This window comes from Neovison vison, chromosome 13, assembly GCF_020171115.1.
Source record: "Neovison vison isolate M4711 chromosome 13, ASM_NN_V1, whole genome shotgun sequence".
In the NCBI taxonomy this organism is placed as follows: Eukaryota; Metazoa; Chordata; class Mammalia; order Carnivora; family Mustelidae; genus Neogale; species Neogale vison.
Genome location: NC_058103.1, coordinates 118,537,731 through 118,561,404, shown reverse-complemented (window position 1 = coordinate 118,561,404; position 23,674 = coordinate 118,537,731). Strand labels below are relative to the sequence as shown.

At 37.0% G+C, this 23,674-nt stretch overlaps 1 protein-coding gene across 2 annotated transcripts in view; it reads right to left on the bottom strand.

The window, feature by feature from the left end:
* SCAPER (S-phase cyclin A associated protein in the ER) overlaps positions 1–23,674 on the bottom strand; it is a 569,517-nt gene that overhangs the window by 477,319 nt on the left and 68,524 nt on the right. For both annotated transcript variants that reach the window (XM_044231262.1, XM_044231263.1), the window contains exon 6: positions 3,799–3,899. In XM_044231262.1, the coding sequence (XP_044087197.1) occupies positions 3,799–3,899 (101 nt within the window). The remainder of the gene's footprint in view (positions 1–3,798; positions 3,900–23,674) is intronic.

Genomic DNA, 23,674 nt, shown 5'->3' with positions numbered 1-23,674 from the left:
ATAGATATATACAGAACATTCCACCCTAAAACAACAGAATACTCATTCTTCTCAAGTGCACACGGAACCTTCTCCAGAATAGACCACATACTGGGTCACAAATCAGGACTCAACCAATACCAAAAAAATGAGATTATTCCCTGCATATTCTCAGATCACAATGCTTTGAAACTGGAACTCAATTACAAGGAAAAGTTCCGAAGGAACTCAAACACCTGGAAGCTAAAGACCACCTTGCTTAAGAATGCTTGGATCAACCAGGAGATCAAAGAAGAACTGAAACAATTCATGGAAACCAATGAGAATGAAGACATTTCGGTCCAAACCCTATGGGATACAGCAAAGGCGGTCCTAAGGGGAAAATACATAGCCATCCAAGCCTCGCTCAAAAAAATTGAAAAATCCAGAACACACCAGCTGTTTCTACACCTTAAAGAACTGGAGGATCAACAACAAATCAAACCAACTCCACACATAAGAAAGGAAATCATCAAGATTAGAGCTGAGATCATTGAGGGAGAAACCAGAGATATAGTAGAACGTATCAACGAAACTAGAAGCTGGTTTTTTGAAAGAATAATAAGATCGATAAGCCAATGGCTACTCTAATCCAAAAGAAAAGAGAGAAATCCCAAATTCATAAAATTATGAATGAAAAGGGAGAGATCACAACTAACGCCAAGGAAGTAGAAACAATCATCAGAAGTTATTACGAACAGTTATATGCCAATAAGCTTAGCAACCTAGATGAAATGGATGCATTCCTGGAAAAATATAAACTACCAACATTAAACCAGGAAGAAATCGACAACCTGAATAGACCGATATCTAATAACGATATTGAAGCAGTGATCAAAAACCTCCCAAAAGGGACGCCTGGGTGGCTCAGTTGGTTGGACGACTGCCTTCGGCTCAGAGCGTGATCCTGGAGTCCCAGGATCGAGTCCCACATCAGGCTCCAGGCTCCATGGGGAGTCTGCTTCGCTCTCTGACCTTCTCCTCGCTCATGCTCTCTCTCACTGTCTCTCTCTCTCAAATAAATAAATAAAATCTTTAAAAAAAAAAAAAAAAACCTCCCAAAGAACAAGAGCCCAGGACCTGACAGATTCCCTGGGGAATTCTACCAAACCTTCAAAGAAGAAATAACACCTATTCTCCTGAAGCTGTTTCAAAAAATTGAAGCAGAAGGAAAACTTTCAGATTCTTTCTATGAAGCCAGCATTACCCTGATCCCCAAACCAGGCAAGGACCCACCAAAAAGGAGAATTTCAGACCAATATCACTGATGAATATGGATGCTAAGATTCTCAACAAGATCCTAGCCAACAGGATCCAACAGCACATTAAAAAGATTATCCACCATGATCAGGTGGGATTCATCCCTGGTCTACAAGGATGGTTCAACATTCGCAAATCAATCAATGTGATACAACAAATTAATATGAGAAGAGAGAAGAACCACATGGTCCTCTCAATAGATGCAGAAAAAGCATTTGACAAAATCCAGCATCCGTTCCTGATTAAAACGCTTCAAAGTATAGGGATAGAGGGAACATTCCTGAACCTCATCAAATCTATCTATGAAAGACCCACAGCAAATATCATCCTCAATGGGAAAAAGCTTGCAGCCTTCCCATTGAGATCAGGAACAAGACAAGGATGCCCACTTTCACCACTCTTGTTCAACATAGTATTGGAAGTCCTATCAACAGCAATCAGACAACAAAGAGAAATAAAAGGTATCCAAATTGGTAATGAAGAAGTCAAACTCTCTCTCTTTGCAGATGACATGATTCTTTATATGGAGACATATCTTGAAAAGAAGTTGCTGTGGCTGATATCAAAGAGATTACTGCCTATGTTCTCCTCTAGGATTCTGATGGATTCCTGTCTCACGTTGAGGTCTTTTATCCATTTTGAGTTTATCTTTGTGTACGGTGTAAGAGAATGGTCGAGTTTCATTCTTCTACATATAGCTGTCCAGTTTTCCCATTTATTGAAGAGACTGTCTTTTTTCCACTGTACATTTTTTCCTGTTTTGTCAAAGATTAATTGACCATAGAGTTGAGGGTCCATATCTGGGCTCTCTACTGTTCCACTGGTCTATGTGTTTGTTTTATGCCAGTACCATGCTGTCTTGGTGATCACAGCTTTATAATAAAGCTTGAAATCAGGTAAGGTGATGCTGCCAGCTTTATTTTTCTTTTTCAACATTTCCTTAGCGATTCGGGGTCTCTTCTGATTCCATACAAATTTTAGGATTATTTGCTCCAGCTCTATGCTTTTAATGCCATTCCAATCAAAATTCCACTGGCATTCTTCAAAGAGCTGGAGCAAATAATCCAGAAAGATCTTTTAAAATCACAAATCTGAGGTCACTTCCTTACTTAAAAACATTTTATGGCTCAAAATAAAGTCTAAAGTTTTTATGATGCCCACAGAACTCTACATGATCTGGTCCCAGCCTACTTCTCTGGGCTCAACTCACGCTACTCCTCCCCTTGTTCTCTCCATTTCAGTCCTGCTACACTCGAAATTCCTTGACTTACTATGCTCTCTTCTACTTCCAGGTTATCACATATACCATTCCCTCTACGTGTGGTTACTCTTTTACTCTTTCTTTGTCATGCCAACTCCTACAGGAAATTTCTGTCTCACTTAAATACGACCTCCTTGGGTAAGTCTTCCTGGATTCAGCAAGCTGGTTGATGGTGCTTTTCCTTATATTCCCAAAGTACACTGTATTTTCATGACATTTTGTACACTGTTAAGTATTTAACATTAATTTTTCCTGCAAATGTACTATATACTTCATGAGGACAGGGACTGTGTTTGTTTCCTTCTTCACAACAGTCCCAGAGCCTGGTGCATAGGACTTGGGTGTTGTGTGGGGATTCCAAATAAAAGTTTCTCAAATCAGATGAACCTTGGTGGGTGGGGGGAGGCAAACCATAAAACAAACTTTTAACTATAAAGAACAAACTGAGGGTTGCTAGAGAGAAGGTGGGCAGGGGGATGAGTTAAATGGGTGATGGGTATTGAGGAAGGCAACTATGATGAGCACTGGGGATTATATGGAAGTGATATATTACCAAATTCTACTCCTGAAACTAATATGACACTATATGTAGTGTAATATTACATTTTTAAAATGTACATTATTTTTAAATATTGAAAAGAAAAAAGTGAATGTTTCTAAAGTAACTTTGATCTCTCATGACTACCCTAATCAAAAATCATCAATTTTCCTTACTGCCTTCCTCACATATGTATTTCTTCTTAAGGTAGTATATGTTTCCCTACATTAGGAAGAAATATATATATTTCCCTATATTACTTTCACTTCACACATGCTCTGCACTTCAACAGCTGTCTGAACTTGCTCTCTTCATCTAAAAGACCAACCACTTGTTAAAATCCACCACATCTTTTCAACACTTCTTCCTATCCTCCATGAAATCTTTCCTGATCTATCCTCTACAAGAGAGATGACCCCGTCTTGCCCTGAACATCTGCAATAGTTTTTTTGTGGTAATAAGTTCTATTTTTATCCCACCCTTAGACTACAAACATGGGAGTAGTAAATGCATCATATTCAGCAACTAAATCTCTATACTGGATAAAAGTACCTTGCACTAGTAAGGACCCAATAATATTTGTTACTGAACTGAAGGAGAAATACAGCTCCCAATTTTTAGATTGTTTATAGGTTTCAAGTTAAACTTAGGTTAAGGTTATTGTCAGTTTCAATTACTGCTTTTGAAACTGCTAGTTGCTATAAAGATAAGAGTTCATTACCTGCTTTGAGCATCTGTCTTCTCTAGCTTTTCCTGAAGTTGAATCCAGTCAATCAATGCTTTAAAATCTCTTACGTAGTTATCCAGCATCATTAGCACCTCCTAATTAAAACAAACAATAATAATTAAATTCCTTTCTGAGACCGAAAAGTTTTAAGAACTGACGGACTTGGGAATTAATAATTTTTTAAAGATTTTATTTATTTATTTGACAGACAGAAATCACAAGTAGGCAGAGAGGCAGGCAGAGAGAGGAGGAAGCAGGCCCCCCGCCAAGCAGAGAGCCCGATGTGGGGCTCGATATCAGGACCCTGAGACCATGACCTGAGCTGAAGGCAGAGGCTTAACCCACTGAGCCACCCAGGCGCCCTGGGAATTAATAATTTTTATATTATACTCCTCATCGAGAAAGCAGCAAAACCTACTGATTAAGTTTTTTAGGTCTTATTTTTATTCTCACTATACAGGACAAAGTTAGTAAATCTAAGCTGATAATCTAAGGATCAATAGACGGTACTGATATTCCTTCTCAAGACCCCCCCAGAGAACATTCTTTTAACAAACCTTTTTTATTATTAAGTTTAATAAACAGCAAAATGCATAAAATACACAGATTATTTCAAAGCAAAGACCCATGCATCCATCCACCCAGACTAATGCTGGTCTCCAAAAGTTACCTGGTGTCCCCTCCTAATCACTACTCTATCCTTGCTCCAAGGCAACCACTGCTTTGACTTCTGCTTTGATTTCATCTGATTATAAAATTCATACAAATGAAATCATATTTATTATTTTTTCACTTCTTTTGTATTTTTTTTACTGGTTCATTCATATTGCAGAATGAACCTGCAATTCATTTACTGTCATTCTCCAAGGTCACTGCTGAAGAGTATTTTATTGTATGTGTATTTATTTATCCCATCTACAGTTTAAGAACATTGGAATGATTTCCAAATTATATGCTCTTATTTATATGTAAGTCCTCTGCACATATGTATGCATTTCTTTTGAGAATAAGCCCACGAGAGGAAATACTGAGTCACAAGATGAGCATATGTTCTACTCTAGTGTATAACAACAAACTGTTTGCCACTCCCCACCAGCAGTGTATATGAGTTCTTACTCCACACCTTTGACTACACTTGGTATTATCCATTTGGGGTTTTCTTGATTTTTAACCTGAGCCATTCTGGTTGATGGCTGTGTAATGGTTTTGCTTTTGTTTTAATATGATGATTATTATTAATGATTTTCAGCCCTTTTTCACATGCTATTAGCCATTCTCATTTTGTGAAGTGCCTATTCAAGACTCTAGCCCAAGCACCTATTAAACACTCCTGACTTTTTCTTTTTGATAGGAGGGAGTTCCTTACATCTTTTGGATGTGGGCCCTTTTTTGATTATATATGTTAACCACATATATTTGCCTTTCCACTCTCATAATGGAATAGAATCTCTTGATGAACATAAATTCTTAATATTGAGGTAGTCTAACTTCTGACTCTTCTAAAACTGGTACTATTTGTGTCATTTTTTTAAAGATTTTATTTATTTATTTGACATACAGAGATTACAAGTAGGCAGAGAGGCAGGCAGAGAGAGAGGAGGAAGGAGGCTCCCTGCTGAGCAGAGAACCTGATACAGGACTCGATCCCAGGACCCTGAGATCATGACCTGAGCTGAAGGCAGAGGCTTAACCCACCATCCTATTTGTGTTATTTTTAAGAAATTATTTTCCTGCCATAGGTCAGGAAGATATTCTCCAACACTGCCTTTCAGAGCATGGGTCTTTTTCTGGAGTCTCTCCTCTGTTCTATTGGTCTGTTTATTCTTGTAACAATACCAAACTAAGTTACCCTGCTGTAGTTCTAAAATAAAACTCAAGGGGTGCCTGGGTGGCTCAGTCAGTTAATCGTCCCACTCTTAATTTCAGCTCAGGTCATGATCGCAGGGTTGTAAGACCATGCCCCAGGACAGGCATGGCACTGGATGTGGAGCCTGCTTAAGATTCCCTCTCCCAGAGGAGTTAGTATGGAAGATATGTAAAGGACCCTAATTTCCTCTGGTCCCTGGAATTTAGCTAGGGAATTACCAAATCATTCTCAACACCTGTGAAATCAACCAGAGACGTGAGAAAAGAATTCCTGCAGTTCTATAATAGAACAGCAACCATCTTTCACAAGGTAGAAGGTGCAAAGAAGTGAAAGGGAGGTGATATATCAGAAGACAAACCACGGTGGGGAGGGAGCCTCCACAAGCCAGGTACCAGAAAGTGTTACAAGCAGGAGAGTTCAAAATCAGAACTTTTAGAAGTCTGCCTAAAAGGTGCTCAGGTGGTGAAGCAGGGGAGAATCCAAGGTGGGACAGCATGGCCTCAAGATCCCCAGGAGTCACCAAAAGAATGGAGGCAGAGATCCCAAGCATTGGAGTGGGGAAGCCAGCTAAAAACAGTGAGTCCGAGTACCAGCTTTCTGCTCAGTGTTGCCATAAACCACGAACTACTGTGATGTTGGGCAAGTGCTCTCCAAGCAGGGGTCCATTAAGAGGCAGACCCACAGGGAGAATCCCCTACCTCTCCTGGGAAGAACAGTGCAGATGCACGCCTGAGGAGTCCATAAAGCTTGGAGACTCCAAACGGGTTTGGGGTCACATGCCTGAGATAAAAACGCTCAGTCACAGACTGGGTGAACAGAGTGTGGATGGAAACCAGGGAGACAAGAATGATTGACTGCTTTTCTGTGAGGACTCACTGAGGAGTAGGAAGGTGCTCAAACTTTCAGCTTTGGGGTTAGAGATCAGTGTGCCACCATTTTCATTCCCCCCATTACTGCTGAAAGGCTTCAGGCAGCAAAACAGCCACATATGACAACCACAGGCCACTTACACTGAGCCCAGACCACTGGTAAAGGGGGATACAATTCTGCCAGGGTAATGATACCTGAGAATCAGCGCAATAGGCCCCTCCCCCAGAATACCAGCAGAAACATCCAGCTAATCCCATGTTAACTGATCATAGAGAGCTGCAAAACTCCAGCTCTGGGGGAAAACAGTATATAGCATTCGTATTATTCTATAGTCTTTCAGTTTTATATTTTTTTCCTTTTCAGCTATTTTCTTATTTTATCAATTCTTTTCTTAAGTCTTTTTTAATTTTCATTTTTACATTTACATATTATATATATTCCATGTTCATGGATTGTAAGATCAAATATTGCTGAAATGTCTAAGCTACCCAGAGAGACCTACACATTCAATGCAAACCCAATCAAAATACCACCAGCATTTTTCACACAGCTAGAATAAACAATCCTAAGATTTGCAAGGAACAAAAACAACCCTGAATAGCCAAAGCTATTCTGAAAAAGAAAAGTAAAGCAAAATATAACACAATTCCAGACTTCAAGCTATATTACAAAGCTGGAATAATCAAGACAGTACAGTACTGGCACAAACAAAGACACATAGATCAGTGGAACAGAATAGAAAACCCAGAAATGGACCCTCAACTCTATGATCAACTAATTTTCGACAAAGTAGGAAAGAATGTCCAATGGAGAAAAGACAGTCTCTTCAACAAATGGTGCTGGAAAAACTGGACAGTCACATGCAAAAGAATGAAATTAGACCACTGCCTTACACCATACACAAAAATAAACTCAAAAAAGGGGTGCCTGGGTAACTCAGCTGGTTAAGTGACTGCTTTTGGCTGAGGTCATGATCTTGGGCGTCCCGGGACAGAGTCCCACATCGGGCTCTCTGCTCAACGGGGAGCCTGCTTCTCCCTCTTCCACTCTCCCTGCTTGTGCTTCTCTGTCGAAAAAATAAATAAAATCTTGGGGGGAAAAAAAAAACCCTATGTGTAATAAATAAACAAATAAGCAAACAAACTCAAAATGGACGAAAGACCTAAATGTGAGACAGGAATCCATCAAAATCCTAGAGAACACAGGCAGCAACCTTTTTGTCCTCAGGCACAGCAACTTCTTGCCAGACAAGTCCCTGAAGACAAGGGGGGAAAAGGCAAAAATGAACTACTGAGACTTCATCAAGATAAAAAGTTCTTGCAGAGCAAAGGAAACAGTTGACAAAACCAAAAGACAACCAACAGAATGGGAGAAGTATTTGCAAATGAAATATCAGATAAAGGGCCAGTATCTAAAAATGTACAAGAACTTCTCAAACTTAAATAAATAAATAAATAAAATAAACTTAAAACAGACTTAAATAAATAAATAAATAAATAAGATAATAAAATAAAACTCAAAACCCAGCAGAGTAAATCCTCCAACTATATCTTTGACTGCAGGGTAGCCTGGGTTAATGCCAGCCCTTTGCATTTCCATAAAAATTCACAGTTTCTCAATTTCCCAGGGGAAAAAGGTAGAATTTTATTTGTAATTGCATTGATTCTATAGATCAACTAGAAGAAAACTGACATTTTTATAATACTGTCTCTTCTATTGTATGAACAAATTCACATATACCTATATATATACATTTGCATTTTATTCAATGTCTCTCAAAAAATGTATCAGTTTTCTGTATAAAAGTTTTGCAAATCTTTTATTAGCTTTAGCCCTAGGAATAAGTGGTATTTGCTTTAAATTTTCTTTAATTTTCTGTTACTGTTGATTGTTATATTTTGAACTTGTATCTAGCAACTTTAAATAACTCAATACATCTGATAATTTCTCTTTAGATTCTTCTAGATTTTCTAAATATGTAAATGTAAATATGTCAACTGTGAATAATAACATATTTATTTCTTTCTCTCCAAGCCTTATATATTTTATATATTATTCTTATCTTCCTGTGTTGGCTAGATTCCTTTTTTTTCCTCTTTTTTTAATTAATCATTTTTATTTTTATTATATTACGTTAGTCAATGTTGACTAGAAATAAAGAAAGCTGACTCTGCCTCATTTCCAATTTCAGAAGGAAAGTTCTCAACACTTCACCAGTAAGTATGATGTTTACATAGGGTTTTTGGAAGTTTCTTTCAGTAAGGATGTTCTCTTTTATTCTCAGTTTGCTATTTTTATCATGAATAGGTGCTGAATTTTGTCAAATACTTTTCCTAGATCTATTCAGACAATCATATGATTTTTTCATCTTTACCATCTAATTTGGCAATATTAATTTCATACTGAAAGATTAAAGCCAACATTGCAGTACCAGAATGAACCTAATTTGACTGTAATCTGTTTTTAGATATTTGAATCACCAGATTTAATATATCAATATTTGTTTTAGTATTTGTGCATCTGTACTGCTAAGTGGTCTATACTTTCCTTTCTCATAAAAGCTTTGGTTATCGGGACACCTGGGTGGCTCAGTTGGTTAAAGTCTCTGCCTTCGGCTCAGGTCATGATCCCAGAGTCCTGGGATCGAGCCCCGCATCTGGCTCCCTGCTCCGCGGGGAGCCTGCTTCCCCCTCTCTCTCTCTGCCTGCCTCTCTCTCTACTTGTGATCGCTCTCTGTCAGAATAAATAAATTAAAAATCTTTAAAAAAAAAAAGCTTTGGCTATCAAGGTTATGCTGAAAAGAGTTCTCTTTTTCTATGTTCTAGAAAAGTTTGTGTAATACTGGCATTTTTTTGCTCAAGATATAACATTTTTTTAAGATGTAACTCATATACCATAAAATTAACCATTTAAAATTATACAATCTGGTCATTTTTAGTATATGCACAGAGTTGTATAACTAACTCCAGAATACTGTCATCATTGCAAAAAGAGATCCAGTACCGATTAATAGTCATTTCCCATATTCCTCTCCCTCCAACCCTTGGAAACCACTTATCTACTTTCTGTCTCTATGGATTGGCCAATTCCGGACATTTCAAATAAACAGAATCATATAGAATATGGCCTCTTGTGGCTGGATTTTTTTACTTAAGGTTTTCAAGGTTCATCTACCTGATAGCAAGTATCTGTACTTCAGTAACTTTTAGACTAAATAATAGCATAAACACATTTTGTTTATTCACTTATCAGTTGATGGAAATTTGGCTTGTTCCCACTTTGTGCCCATTATGAATAATGCTGCTATGAGCATTTTTGTACAATTATTCTATAAACATGTTTCTAATTCTCATGGGTGTATTACCTAGTGGGGGATTTACTAAATCATATGTAACTCTAAATTTAACATGAACTACCAAAACTTTTTCATCAACACTGCACCATTTTTACATTCTGATCAGCAATACATAGGCACATCTCATTTTATTATGCTTTGTCTTATGGCAGTTAGGAGATAACATGTTTTTTACAAATTAAAGTTTTGTGGCAACCCTGCACTGAACAAGTCTACCTATGCCATTTCTTTTTTAACAGTGCTTATTTCATGTCTCTGTGCTACATTTTGGTAATTCTTACAATATTTCATACTTTTTCATAGCTGTTATATTTGTTATGGTGATCTATAATCAGTGATTACAACTCATTAAAATCTCAGATGACTGTTAGCAATTTTTAGCAATAAGATATTTTTATTTAAGGCAAACACATTGTTTCCTTAGATATGATGGTACTGCACTTAGACCACGGTAAAAACATAACACGTATATGAACTGGGAAACCAAAGAATTAATTTGACTCACTTTACTGTGGTATTTACTTTATCACAGTGGTTTGGAACTGAACCTGCAGGATGTCCAAGGTAAGTCTGTATGAGGGTCTCAATTATTCACATCCTAGAGCACTTGCTATTTTCCGACTTATTGAGTCTAGTCATCCTAATGAGTGTTAAGTGGTACTACTGTGCTTTTAATCTGCATTTCCCTGAGGACTAAAATTGTTGAGCATATTTTCATGTGCTTTCTGGACACAGCATACCTCCTCTGAAGAAACATCTATTCAAATCATTTGCACCGCCCCCCTTTATTTAGAGAGTGGGATGGGGAGGGACAGAGGGAGAGGAAGAGAGAGCCTCTTAAGCAGGCTCCCAAACCAGAGCAGAGCCCAATGCAGGGCTTGATCTCACAACCAAGAGATCGTGACCTGAGCTGAAATTAAGAGTCAGACATTGAACCAACTGAGCCACCCAGATTCCCTGACCATTTTTAACCTAGGTTATTTGTCCTCTGTATTTTTGAGCTGCAAGAGTTCTTTATATATTCTGGGTATCAGACTCTTGTAAAATACATGCCTTGAAAATATTTTCTCTCATTTTGTGGCATGTCCTATCACTTGATAAGAGTCCTATAACACATATAAGTTTTTAATATTAATATCTATTTTTTTCCTTTGGTTACTTGCATTTGGGTAGCATATCTAAGAAACTATTGCCAAGTCAAAGATCACAAAGATTACACCTGGTTTTTTTTTTCCCAAAGAATTTCATAGTTTCAGCTTTTATATTTAGGTCTTTAATCTATATTCAGTTATTTTTTAATATTTGGAATGAGGAAGGGATTCAAATTCATTCCTTGTGTGTGGATATCTACTTGGTCCCAGCACCATTTTCTCAAGACTATTCTTTCTCCATTAAATGGTCTTGCCACCCTTGTCAAAAATCAATGATCACAGAGTCACCTGGATGGCTCAGTCAGTTAAGCCTCCCCCTCTCTCTGCCCCTCACCTCACTCATGCACTCGTTCTCTCCTTAAAATAAATAAATAAATCTTTTTAAAATTTTCAACATTCACAGATGTGTGGACTTATTTCCAGGCTCTCAATTCTTTTCCACTGATCTATGTCTATCCTTATTCCAGCACCATGCTATTTTGATTACTGTTGCTTTGTAGTGAGTTTTGAATTTAGGGAATATGGGCCCTCCAACTTTGTTCTTTTTCCAGAAAGTTTTGGCTATTTTGTGTCCCTTGCATTTCCATGCAAATTTTAGGATCAGCTTGTCCACTTCTGCAAAAAAAAGGAGACTAGAATTTTGGTAGGGATTACACTGAATCTGCATATCACTTCAAGGAGCACTGCCATTTTATTTTCTTAATTTAAATTCAATTAATTAACATACAATGTATTATTGGCTTCAGAGGTAGAGGTTAGTGATTTATCAGCCCTATATAAAATGAGTACTCATTACATCACATACCCTCCTTAATGTCTATCACCCAGTAACCCCATCCCCCTGGGACCCTCCCCTCTAGCAACCCTCAGTTTGTTTCCTCTGATTAAGAGTCTCTTATGGTTTCTCTCCCTCTCTGGTTTCATCTTATTTTATTTTTAGCTCTCTTCCCATATGATCCTCTGTTTTGTGTCTTAAATTCCACATATGACTGAGATCACAGGATAATTGTCTTTCTCTGATTGACTTATTTCATGTAGCATAATACCTTCTAGTTGCATCCATGTTGTTGCAAATGTCATGACTTCATTTTGTTGATGGCTGAGTAGTATTCCATTGTGTGTGTGTGTGTGTGTGTGTTATATAACACACACACACACACACACACACACACACACATTTTCTTTATCCATTCATCTGCTCACTGACATCTAGGTTCTTTCCATAGTTTGGCTATTGTGGACATTGCTGCTATAAACATTGGTATCCAAGTGCCCCTTCAGATTACTACATTTGCATCTTTAGGGTAAGGACCCAGTAATGCAATCGCTGGGTCATAGGGCAGCACTATTTTCAACTTTTTGAGGAACCTCCACACTGTTTCCCAGAGTAGCTATACCAGCTTGCAAGGGTTTGCATCCTCACCAACATTTGATATTCCTGACTTGTTAATTTTAGCCATTCTGACTGGTGTGAGGTGGTATCTCATTGTGGTTTTGATTTGTATTTTCCTGATGCCGAGTGATAGTGAGGATTTTTTCATGCATCTATTGACCATTTATATGTCTTCCTAGAGAAATGCCTATTCATGTCTTCTGCCCATTTCTTGATTGGATTATTTGTTTTTTGGGTGTTGAGTTTGGTAAGTTCTTTATAAATTTTGGATACTAGCCCTTTATCTGATAGATTATTTGCAAATATTTTCATCCCGTTCCGTTGGTTGTCTTTTGGTTTTGCCGACTGTTTCCTTTGCTGTGCAAAAGTTTTCTATCTAGATGAAGTCCCAACAGTTCATTTTTTTTCCCAATTTATTTATTTTCAGAAAAACAATATTCATTATTTTTTCACCACACCCAGTACTCCATGCAAGCCGTGCCCTCTATACTACCCACCACCTGGTACCCCAACCTCCCACCCCCCCGCCACTTCAAACCCCTCAGACTGTTTTTCAGAGTCCATAGTCTCTCATGGTTCACCTCCCCTTCCAATTTACCCAAATTCCCTACTCCTCTCTAACGCCCCTTGTCCTCCATGCTATTTGTTATGCTCCACAAATAAGTGAAACCATATGATAATTGACTCTCTCTGCTTGACTTATTTCACTCAGCATCATCTCTTCCAGTCCCGTCCATGTTGCTACAAAAGTTGGGTATTCATCCTTTCTGATGGAGGCATAATACTCCATAGTGTATATGGACCACACCTTCCTTATCCATTCATCCGTTGAAGGGCATCTTGGTTCTTTCCATAGTTTGGCGACCGTGGCCATTGCTGGTATAAACATTGGGGTACAGATGGCCCTTCTTTTCACGACATCTGTATCTTTGGGGTAAATACCCAGGAGTGCAATTGCAGGGTCATAGGGAAGCTCTATTTTTAATTTCTTGAGAAATCTCCACACTGTTCTCCAAAGAGGCTGTACCAACTTGCATTCCCACCAACAGTGTAAGAGGGTTCCCCTTTCTCCACATCCTCTCCAACACATGTTGTTTCCTGTTTTGTTAATTTGGGCCATTCTAACTGGTGTAAGGTGATATCTCAATGTGGTTTTAATTTGAATCTCTCTGAGGGCTAATGATGATGAGCATTTTTTCATGTGTCTGATAGCCATTTGTATGTCTTGATTGGAGAAGTGTCTGTTCATATCTTCTGCCCATTTTTTGATGTGTTCGTCTGTTTCGTGCGGGTTGAGTTTGAGGAGTTCATTATAGATCCTGGATATCAACCTTTTGTCTGTACTGTCATTTGCAAATATCTTCTCCCATTCCGTGGGTTGCCTCTTTGTTTTTTTGACTGTTTCCTTTGCTGCGCAGAAGCTTTTGATTTTGATGAAGTCCCAGAAGTTTATTTTCGCTTTTGTTTCCTTTGCCTTTGGAGACGTATCTCTCTCTCTTCGCAGATGACATGATTCTTTATATGGAAAACCCAAAAGACTCCACCCCCAAACTACTAGAACTCATACAGCAATTCAGCAACGTGGCAGGATACAAAGTCAATGTGCAGAAATCAGCGGCTTTCTTATACACTAACAATGAAAATACAGAAAGGGAAATTAGAGAATCGATTCCATTTACTATAGTACCAAGAACCATAAGATACCTTGGAATAAACCTAACTAAAGAGGTAAAGGATCTGTACTTGAGGAACTATAGAACACTCATGAAAGAAATTGAAGAAGACACAAATAGATGGAAGACCATTCCATGCTCTTGGATCGGAAGAATAAACATTGTTAAAATGTCTATACTGCCTAGAGCAATCTATACTTTTAATGCCATTCCGATCAAAATTCCACCAGCATTCTTCAAAGAGCTGGAGCAAATAATCCTAAAATTTGTATGGAATCAGAAGAGACCCCGAATCGCTAAGGAAATGTTAAAAAACAAAAATAAAGCTGGCGGCATCACCTTACCTGATTTCAAGCTTTATTACAAAGCTGTGATCACCAAGACAGCATGGTACTGGCATAAAAACAGACACATAGACCAGTGGAACAGAGTAGAGAGCCCTGATATGGACCCTCAACTCTATGGTCAATTAATCTTCGACAAAACAGGAAAAAATATACAGTGGAAAAAAGAGAGTCTCTTCAATAAATGGTGCTGGGAAAACTGGACAGCTATATGTAGAAGAATGAAACTCGACCATTCTCTTACACCGTACACAAAGATAAACTCAAAATGGATAAAAGAATCTTAGAGGAGAACATAGGCAGTAATCTCTTTGATATCAGCCACAGCAACTTCTTTCAAGATACGTCTCCAACAGTTCATTTTTGCCTTTTTTTTCCCTTGCCTTTAGACACTTAATCTAACAAGAAGTTGCTGTGGCCAAGGTCAAAGAGGTTGCTGCCTGCATTCTCCTCTAGGATTTTGATGGATTCCTGTTTCACATTGAGGTCTTTCATCCATTTTGAGTCTATTTTCATGTATGGTGTAATGAAATGGCCCAGTTTCATTCTTCTGCATGTATCAAAGGGACTGTCTTTTATCCACTGGATATTCTTTCTGTTTGTTAAAAGACTGTCTTTTGTCCATTGGCTTTCTGACTTTGTCAAAAATTAGTTGATCATAAGAGTTGAGGGTCCATTTCTGGGTTATCTGTTCTGTTCCAGTGATCTATGCATCTGTTTTTACACCAGTACCATACCGTCTTGATGTTTACAGCTTTGTAATACAACTTAAGTCTGGAATTGTGATTCCACCAGTTTTGGTTTTCTTTTTCAACATTCCTTTGGCTATTTGGGGTCTTTTCTGGTTCCATACAAATTTTAGGATTATTCTTTCCAGCTCTGTGAAAAGAGTTGATAGTATTTTGGAAGTTAATATAGATAGATAGTATTTTGATAGTTACACTTTGAATGTAAGTGTAACTGCTCAAAGTGTAAATTGCTCCAGGTATTTGTTCTTCCAATCCATGAGCATGGAACATGTTTCCACTTCTTTGTGCCTTCCTCAATTTCTTTCATGAGTGTTCTGTAATTTCCTGAGTACAGATCCTTCAGCACTCTGGTTAGGTTCATTCCTAGGTATGTTATGGTTTTGGGTGCAATTATAAACGGGATCTACTCTTTGATTTATCTTTCTTCTGTCTCATTGTTAGTATATAGAAATTTCTCTGCATTGATTTTATATCCTGCCACTTAGCTGAATTCCTGTATGAGTTCTAGAAATTTGGGGGTTAAGTCTTTTGAGTTTTCCATGGAGTATCATGTCATCTACAACAAGTAAGAGAGTTTGACTTCTTCTTTGTCAATTTGGATGTCTTTTATTTTTTTTTGTTGTTGTTGTCTGATTGCTGAGGCTAAGACTTCTAGTACTATGTTAAACAGCAGTGGTGATAGTGAACATTCCTGTCATGTTCCTGACCTTAGAAGAAATGCTCAGTTTTTCCCCATTAAGAATATTTGCTGTGGGCTTTTTGTATGTGGCTTTTAGAGTATTGCCATCTTAACTCTTCCAATCCGTAAGTTCAGATGTCTTCCTCTTTATTTAGGTCTTCCTTAATTTCTTCTAATGATGTTTTGTAGTTTTTAGTATACAAGTCTTGAACTTCTTTTGTTAAATTTACTCCTTAATTTTTTTTCTTTCTGATGCAACTTAATTCAACTGCTTTCTTAACTTCATTTTTTGATTGTCCATTACTGACAGATGGAAACACAATTGATTTTTTTGTCTACTGATTTTGTATGTTGCAACCTTGCTGAGTTTATTAGTTCTAATAGTTTATAAATGTTCATAGATTCTTTAGGGTTTTCTAGATGTAGACCCATGTCACCTGCAAATATAGTTTTACTTCTTCTTTTCCATCTGGATGCTTTCTATTTCTTTATCTTGTCTAATTTCCCTGGTTAGAACCTCAAGTACAATATTGAACATAAGCAGCAAGAGCAAATGTCAGTGACTATTACAGCAGGGAAATCTAATTTTCTTCTTTAGATAATCCAAGTTACATTACTGTGACACTACTTTCTACACATCTGACAAAGATGTTTTTTTCTGGGCACTAGTCTTGCATATCAATGGCAATGAACATTTATATAAGAAAAGATTGTAAAAGCATAGACCACTGAGATCTATTTCATTGCTCAGAAAGAACTTATCTCAAATGTAAATATGTGTGCAGACAGTGGTTAACTGGCTAAAGCTGTCATTTAAATGTATAAGAGAAAGAACTTTAAAGTGTATTTATTTTATCATACCATTCACACCTTACTATAAAGACATGCAGTCTCATTTTACTATAAAAGACAACTTTCCATACTCCCAAGATAATCATCAAAAAATACCAACCAACTATAAAAATGATTATTTAGTTAATAAATACATCATTTTTCCATAAGTAAGTCTTACACACCTTCTAGTTTCAGTGGAACTCAAAATCTCAAAAACACTTCTCACTTAAAAATGTTTTTTAAATTATAGATATACTTCAGAAATCAGACCCAAAACTAATAATAAATGTATGCCAAATTAGTCACAAATGAAATATAGTACCAACTTCACTTTAGTCATAAAAGTTACATTCTAACTTAAAATACTCTTATGAACAAAGAAGTATTGTTTATTTCCTTTCAAAGGTAATCCTTCGTGCCAAATCACTAGTAATAAAAAGTCTTCTACAATCCGGAAAAGGAAAAATTAAAAAAATTTACTTGACTTCCTCTTCTCGATTCTACAAATATAATACAAATTCAATTAAATTCAACTTAAATCACCTACATTAGGCACAGGAAGATATTATTCAGAATAATTTATTTCAGGATTTTTTTGCTTTCCCTTTTTGCTAAAAAAAGGGAAAGGACAAAGAAAAAGAGAAGGAAGAAAAACCTCCTAACGATTAAGAATAGAAGCAGCTATACTTCTGATACAAGTTGGCACAGAGAAAGTACATTTGGTGGCTTAAACAACCTATTTTAAGGAATGTTGAGCACAATGTTATCAGAAATGATCAGAGTGGTACCATGCAACTGTAATCCGAGTCATGTTTTATGAACAAGGGAATACAAACAAGACAAGCAGCTGGAGCAGCCTCTTAGTCACTGATGCACATCTTTCTCCCTACAGCTATGAAGGCCATTTTGTCAAGCAGGATGAAACAGAACAAAAGTGGCTCTGAAAGTAATGTTATAGGCCTTCAGATAACTACATATAGATATACAGCTAAAATTACCAATTAGTTTACCAATTGGCTGCAACGGATTCGATTGGTTTGTAATTAATTCTAGTTACTGGCGCACAGAGCAGGATGGTTGGCGCCATCCCTTTGTCCTCCTGACACACAATACTAGTGCACAGGCCCTCGGGCTCAGGACACCAACACAGTCCTCTGATTCAGCTACAGGAATGAGCACAGTGGTGTACCCCTGTAGGGACACAGGGATGGAAACATACATCACATGAGAAGTCAGTGATAAAGGGACCTTCTATGAAAGAGCTTTACCAAAAGTGAAAAGTTTTAAAAAGCATTATTTTTTAAGAAAAACTTACTTAATTTTTTAAAAGCTACTAATAGAATAAATCAAAAAGGAAATCAGCTAGAAGGAAAATGCCAAGTAAACCACTTTCAGAACTAATAGTATCATTCACGGTCATCTTCAACTTTCAATCATTCATCTCTTTCAAATACCTCCCCTTAATTTTCAGTATAAACAGCTTGGTTAAAAAGAAATACAAAACATATTCAATAAATGAAAACCTATATATGAAAATCTGCTAATAGAACCATTCTCCTATAATTCAATCTTTACCAGGATTTTTGTGGATAAATAAAATCTGCAGTTGTCTGGGTAATGATATAAATATCTTAACTGCAGTAGCTAATTTTTATCTCAAGTTATTTGCAAGTTGGCTTGAGAAGACACTTTTCTTTTAAGGTATTTCTCACTGAGAAAACTCAAAGACCTACTGCAGCTAAGAATAAATAAAGATGCTAAAAAATATTTTGTTACAAAGCTCAAAGTAACATATTCAATCAAATTCCCCACTGAAGCCTGAATGGTTACCTAAACATCTGCTTAAGGCATTTCTTTTACCAGAATATTTTCCCTATACCAAACTAAAAGCTTATACTCAGGCTGAAGGTCTTCAGCCTTCATTGTAGACCAAACTCTTCATTTACAAATACAAAGGTTATATAAGGTTTGGTGAATTTTCTAAAGTCCTACAACTAGCTTAGCAGAAACACAGAAATAACTACTATCCCATGAGATCTACTACTTTCCCTGCAAACGACAATACAAATACCACATGCAAAAACTGTTCCACAATCCTACAGCCCAAAGTCACCTCTCCTGCTATAAATACTACCAAGTATAATAACTAATGGGCAAAAATCCTAAGTGCTATTCCTGAACCTGAAAGGGATAAAAAAAACACTTTTTTCCCTATACCATTTATTTGTTATAATGCATCTCACGTCCTAAGAGAAAAATACCATGAGGTTTTTCTAAAATTTTAACCTCTATTGAGTGACCATATTTGGAAGAGCAAAATTTATTTCAAAGACATAAACGGGGGGCCTGGGTGGCTCAGTCAGTTAGTGTCTGCCTTCGGCTCAGGTCATAATCATGGGGACCTGGGGTTGAGCCCCACATCAGTACATCAGGCTCCCAGATCAATGGGGAGCCTGCTTCTCCCTCTGCCTGTCATAAATACCCCTGCTTGTGCTCGCTCTTTCTCTCTCTCTCTCTCTCTGTCAAATAAATTAATTTAAATACTTAAAATGCCCTCCCCATTTAAAAAAAAAAGACATAAACAGACTTTCCTCAGCAAACAAATCTCAAATTCTTTTCATAACCCAGAGGAATAATATAACAGAATGATAACCTTTGCTGTACATCTTTTGATCTGGGCTCCAAGAAGATCTATGTTCTGGGTTGCACATATTATCTGGTAAATTTCTATTATTTCAAAATAACAGTAGAAAATAATTGAAAAAAATTTAAAAAACAGAATCCCTCAATGAAAAGTATAAATAACCCAATATAATACCCACAACAGGAGTAGCACAGATAATTCTTTTAGAAAGAAAGTCTTTGAGTAAAATTTTTTAAAACTTTGACTTTTTAAAAATCTAATATAATTTTGGGACGCCTGGGTGGCTCAGTTGGTTGGACGACTGCCTTCGGCTCAGGGCGTGATCCTGGAGTCCCGGGATCGAGTCCCACATCAGGCTCCCAGCTCCATGGGCAGTCTGCTTCGCTCTCTGACCTTCTCCTCGCTCATGCTCTCTCTCACTGTCTCTCTCTCTCAAATAAATAAATAAAATCTTTAAAAAAATAAAAAAAATCTAATATAATTTTATTTTATCAGTGATCTGTAATAAAACTTTGATTTTTAAATCAACCTGGTATGTTTGACCTGAAACAGCTTTTCAGGTGCATGAGACACAGATGTCGTGAAAAGAAGGGCCATCTGTATCCCCAATGTTTATAGCAGCAATAGCCACGGTCGCCAAACTATGGAAAGAACCAAGATGCCCTTCAACGGATGAATGGATAAGGAAGATGTGATCCATATACACTATGGAGTATTATGCCTCCATCAGAAAGAATGAATACCCAACTTTTGTAGCAACATGGACGGGACTGGAAGAGATGATGCTGAGTGAAATCAGTCAAGCAGAGAGAGTCAATTATCATATGGTTTCACTTATGTGTGGAGCATAACAAATAGCATGGAGGACAAGGGGCGTTAGAGAGGAGTAGGGAATTTGGGTAAATTGGAAGGGGAGGTGAACCATGAGAGACTATGGACTTTGAAAAACAATCTGAGGGGTTTGAAGTGGCGGGGGGGTGTGAGGTTGGGGTACCAGGTGGTGGGTAGTATAGAGGGCACGGCTTGCATGGAGCACTGGGTGTGGTGAAAAAATAATGAATACTGTTTTTCTGAAAATAAATAAATTGAAAAAAAATTAGATAGTACTTCACTCATTTCAAGTTATTTTGTGTTTTCTGTGCTTAGGCAATCTTGATTAACTATGAAAGCTCTCTTTTGTCAATCTGGAGTAGTTGAAGCCTGTTTATTTAAAAGCAATACTAATGATATAAGTAGATAAAAGTATAGTATCACATGCCTAGGGTTTTTCAAGTAAGAGAAAAGTTTATGATTAAAGTGGAGAAGATATGGTAAATAAATATAAAATCCAGTTGTTTTTTACATTTAAAAAACAAAACAAAACAGTACATGCTATAATAAATAACCAGTGAACAGTTGTTGCTTGAAAGATAACTCCATTTGAGTTCTAGCTTATAGCTCTACTGTTAATTCATTACATAATGTCAGATATGTCACTTAGTTTTACAGTTTCCTATTGGTAAAATAGAGGGCTGGATTATATAATTTCTCAAATCATATTCATGTATCATGATTTATGATACTATTTCACATTCTGTTATTTTTTTTCTAATACAAATCATATGTACATTTTTAATTCTTTTTTCTGATAAACTAAATTAAAATTTATGTCTGTTTCTATTTCTTGATTTTTTAAATGTTACATTTTACAAGAAGAAAACACTCTCTAATTATAAATAGGAAACAAAAACTGTATCTTTTATGGAAACTGCTCTATCTCCCAGAATTCTAATAAATTCATTCTTTGATACTTCTAAAACTCAACTCTCTTAAGAAATATCATGCTCTATTGTGAATACCGTTGAATTACAAGGTCAGTATTAGTGTATCCATTAAATTAAGTATACATTTAAAAAAAAGTTTTACTCAACCCACACGAAACAGACAAACACATCAAAAAATGGGCAGAAGATATGAACAGACACTTCTCCAATCAAGACATACAAATGGCTATCAGACACATGAAAAAATGCTCATCATCATTAGCCCTTAGGGAGATTCAAATTAAAACCACATTGAGATATCACCTTACACCAGTTAGAATGGCCAAAATTAACAAAACAGGAAACAACATGTGTTGGAGAGGATGTGGAGAAAGGGGAACCCTCTTACACTGTTGGTGGGAATGCAAGTTGGTGCAGCCTCTTTGGAGAACAGTGTGGAGATTCCTCAAGAAATTAAAAATTGAGCTTCCCTACGACCCTGCAATTGCACTCCTGGGTATTTACCCCAAAGATACAGATGTCGTGAAAAGAAGGGCCATCTGTACCCCAATGTTTATAGCAGCAATGGCCACGGTCGCCAAACTATGAAAAGAACCAAGATGCCCTTCAACGGATGAATGGATAAGGAAGATGTGGTCCATATACACTATGGAGTATTATGCCTCCATCAGAAAGGATGAATACCCAACTTTTGTAGCAACATGGACGGGACTGGAAGAGATGATGCTGTGTGAAATAAGTCAAGCAGAGAGAGTCAATTATCATATGGTTTCACTTATTTGTGGAGCATAACAAATAACATGGAGGACAAGGGGCGTTAGAGAGGAGTAGGGAATTTGGGTAAATTGGAAGGGGAGGTGAACCATGAGAGACTATGGACTTTGAAAAACAATCTGAGGGGTTTGAAGTGGCGGGGGGGTGGGAGGCTTGGGTACCAGGTGGTGGGTATTATAGAGGGCACGGCTTGCATGGAGCACTGGGTGTGGTGAAAAAATTATGAATACTGTTTTTCTGAAAATAAATAAATTGGAAAAAAAATGTTTTACCCTATATCAGAAAATTATTTCTGAGGCAACTAACTTAAACAAAAATACTCTGAGAAAGATCACTGCAGTTTAGGTTTAATGAGAAAGATGATATCTTAAAAATAAACTAATTGCCAAGGAAAGATTATAGAAATACTATCATATTTTGGAGGCCCTGTAAATTTCTACTAGAGTACCACAAACTAGATTTAAGACCAATTTATTACATTTTTACTGCATATACTCCGAAGTATGGTGGAAACAAAAAAGCACATGACATGGTCTTCATTAAAGCTGCTTCCAATTTTATTAAAAACACAAACCACCAAACACTTCTACATAAGAAACAGATCATGACCAAATTTCAATGTGAATACTCATTAACAAAGAAAACCATAGAAGATACCTGAATCTTTACACAAATACATCACCATGAAATCTGTCTTACTTGTCCTTCACTAGGAACAATTACATCTTTAAACTCCTCAAATTGTTCTATTTCATTTATTCATTCTTTTGTTGGGAGGAAAATTTGTATAAATAAATTATGCTACATAGTTCATATTTTCACTAGCACCTAATGAAATGAATAGCAAACTGGTATAAAGACCTCAATCCCATAATCATTAAGTATATCATTCAAACTAAACTGAAATAGCTGAAGAGAATGTTCACCTGAGACATTAGTGCATAAAAAAATTAAGAGGGGGCACATGGGTGGCTCGGTCCATTAAGCAGCCAACTCTTGGTTTAGGCTCACATCGTGATCCCAGGGTGGTGATACTGAGTCCAATGCTGGGCCCTTGACTCAGCAGGGAGTCTGCTTGAGATCCTCTCTCTGCCTCCCACTTTCCATCTCCTCTTATTTGCACTCAAGTGTGTATGCGCAGTCTTGCGCTCCCTCTCTCAAATAAATAAAATCTTAAAAAAAAAAAAAACTAAGAGGACTGCAGAGATAAGCCATATGAGAGCTAATTATTGTTAGTTCCGATACTGTTATAACCATGCATGTTGTCATTTTGAGCTCAGTGGCAGCACTTCATTTACATGACTTTGCCTCTATTAAATATTTTAAAATAGTGAGGAAAAGAGGTATGGTATAGGTCAACTGCATGATAGTGTACCTAGATCCCACTCAAATGATTGTCTCATCCTCTCCTGAAAAGGAAATAAGAAGCTTCCTGCCTAAAAACACAGGACAGGATTTTCCTGGGTTGCAGCCCTTTTAGAAAATCAATTTCCTAAAGATTGCTCTGTTTCTCAAGAACATCAGCTCAAACTCTGATTTGTCCAAGGGTACCAGTAAATTCCTTTTAAATAGTTTTCACCAAAGAAACAAAACTTGCTTATTGTTCAGTAAACATTACAAATTCAATGTTTACCTTTTCAGTGTTCTTGCCTTGTTTTATTCTGTTATCCTACTTTATAACTGCAATATATTCAAATTTTTAGGAATCATGAAAAGATAAGGAGGTATCTGCCTAACATAATTGTGGTAAGAGTCATTGAACAAGAAGCCCGAG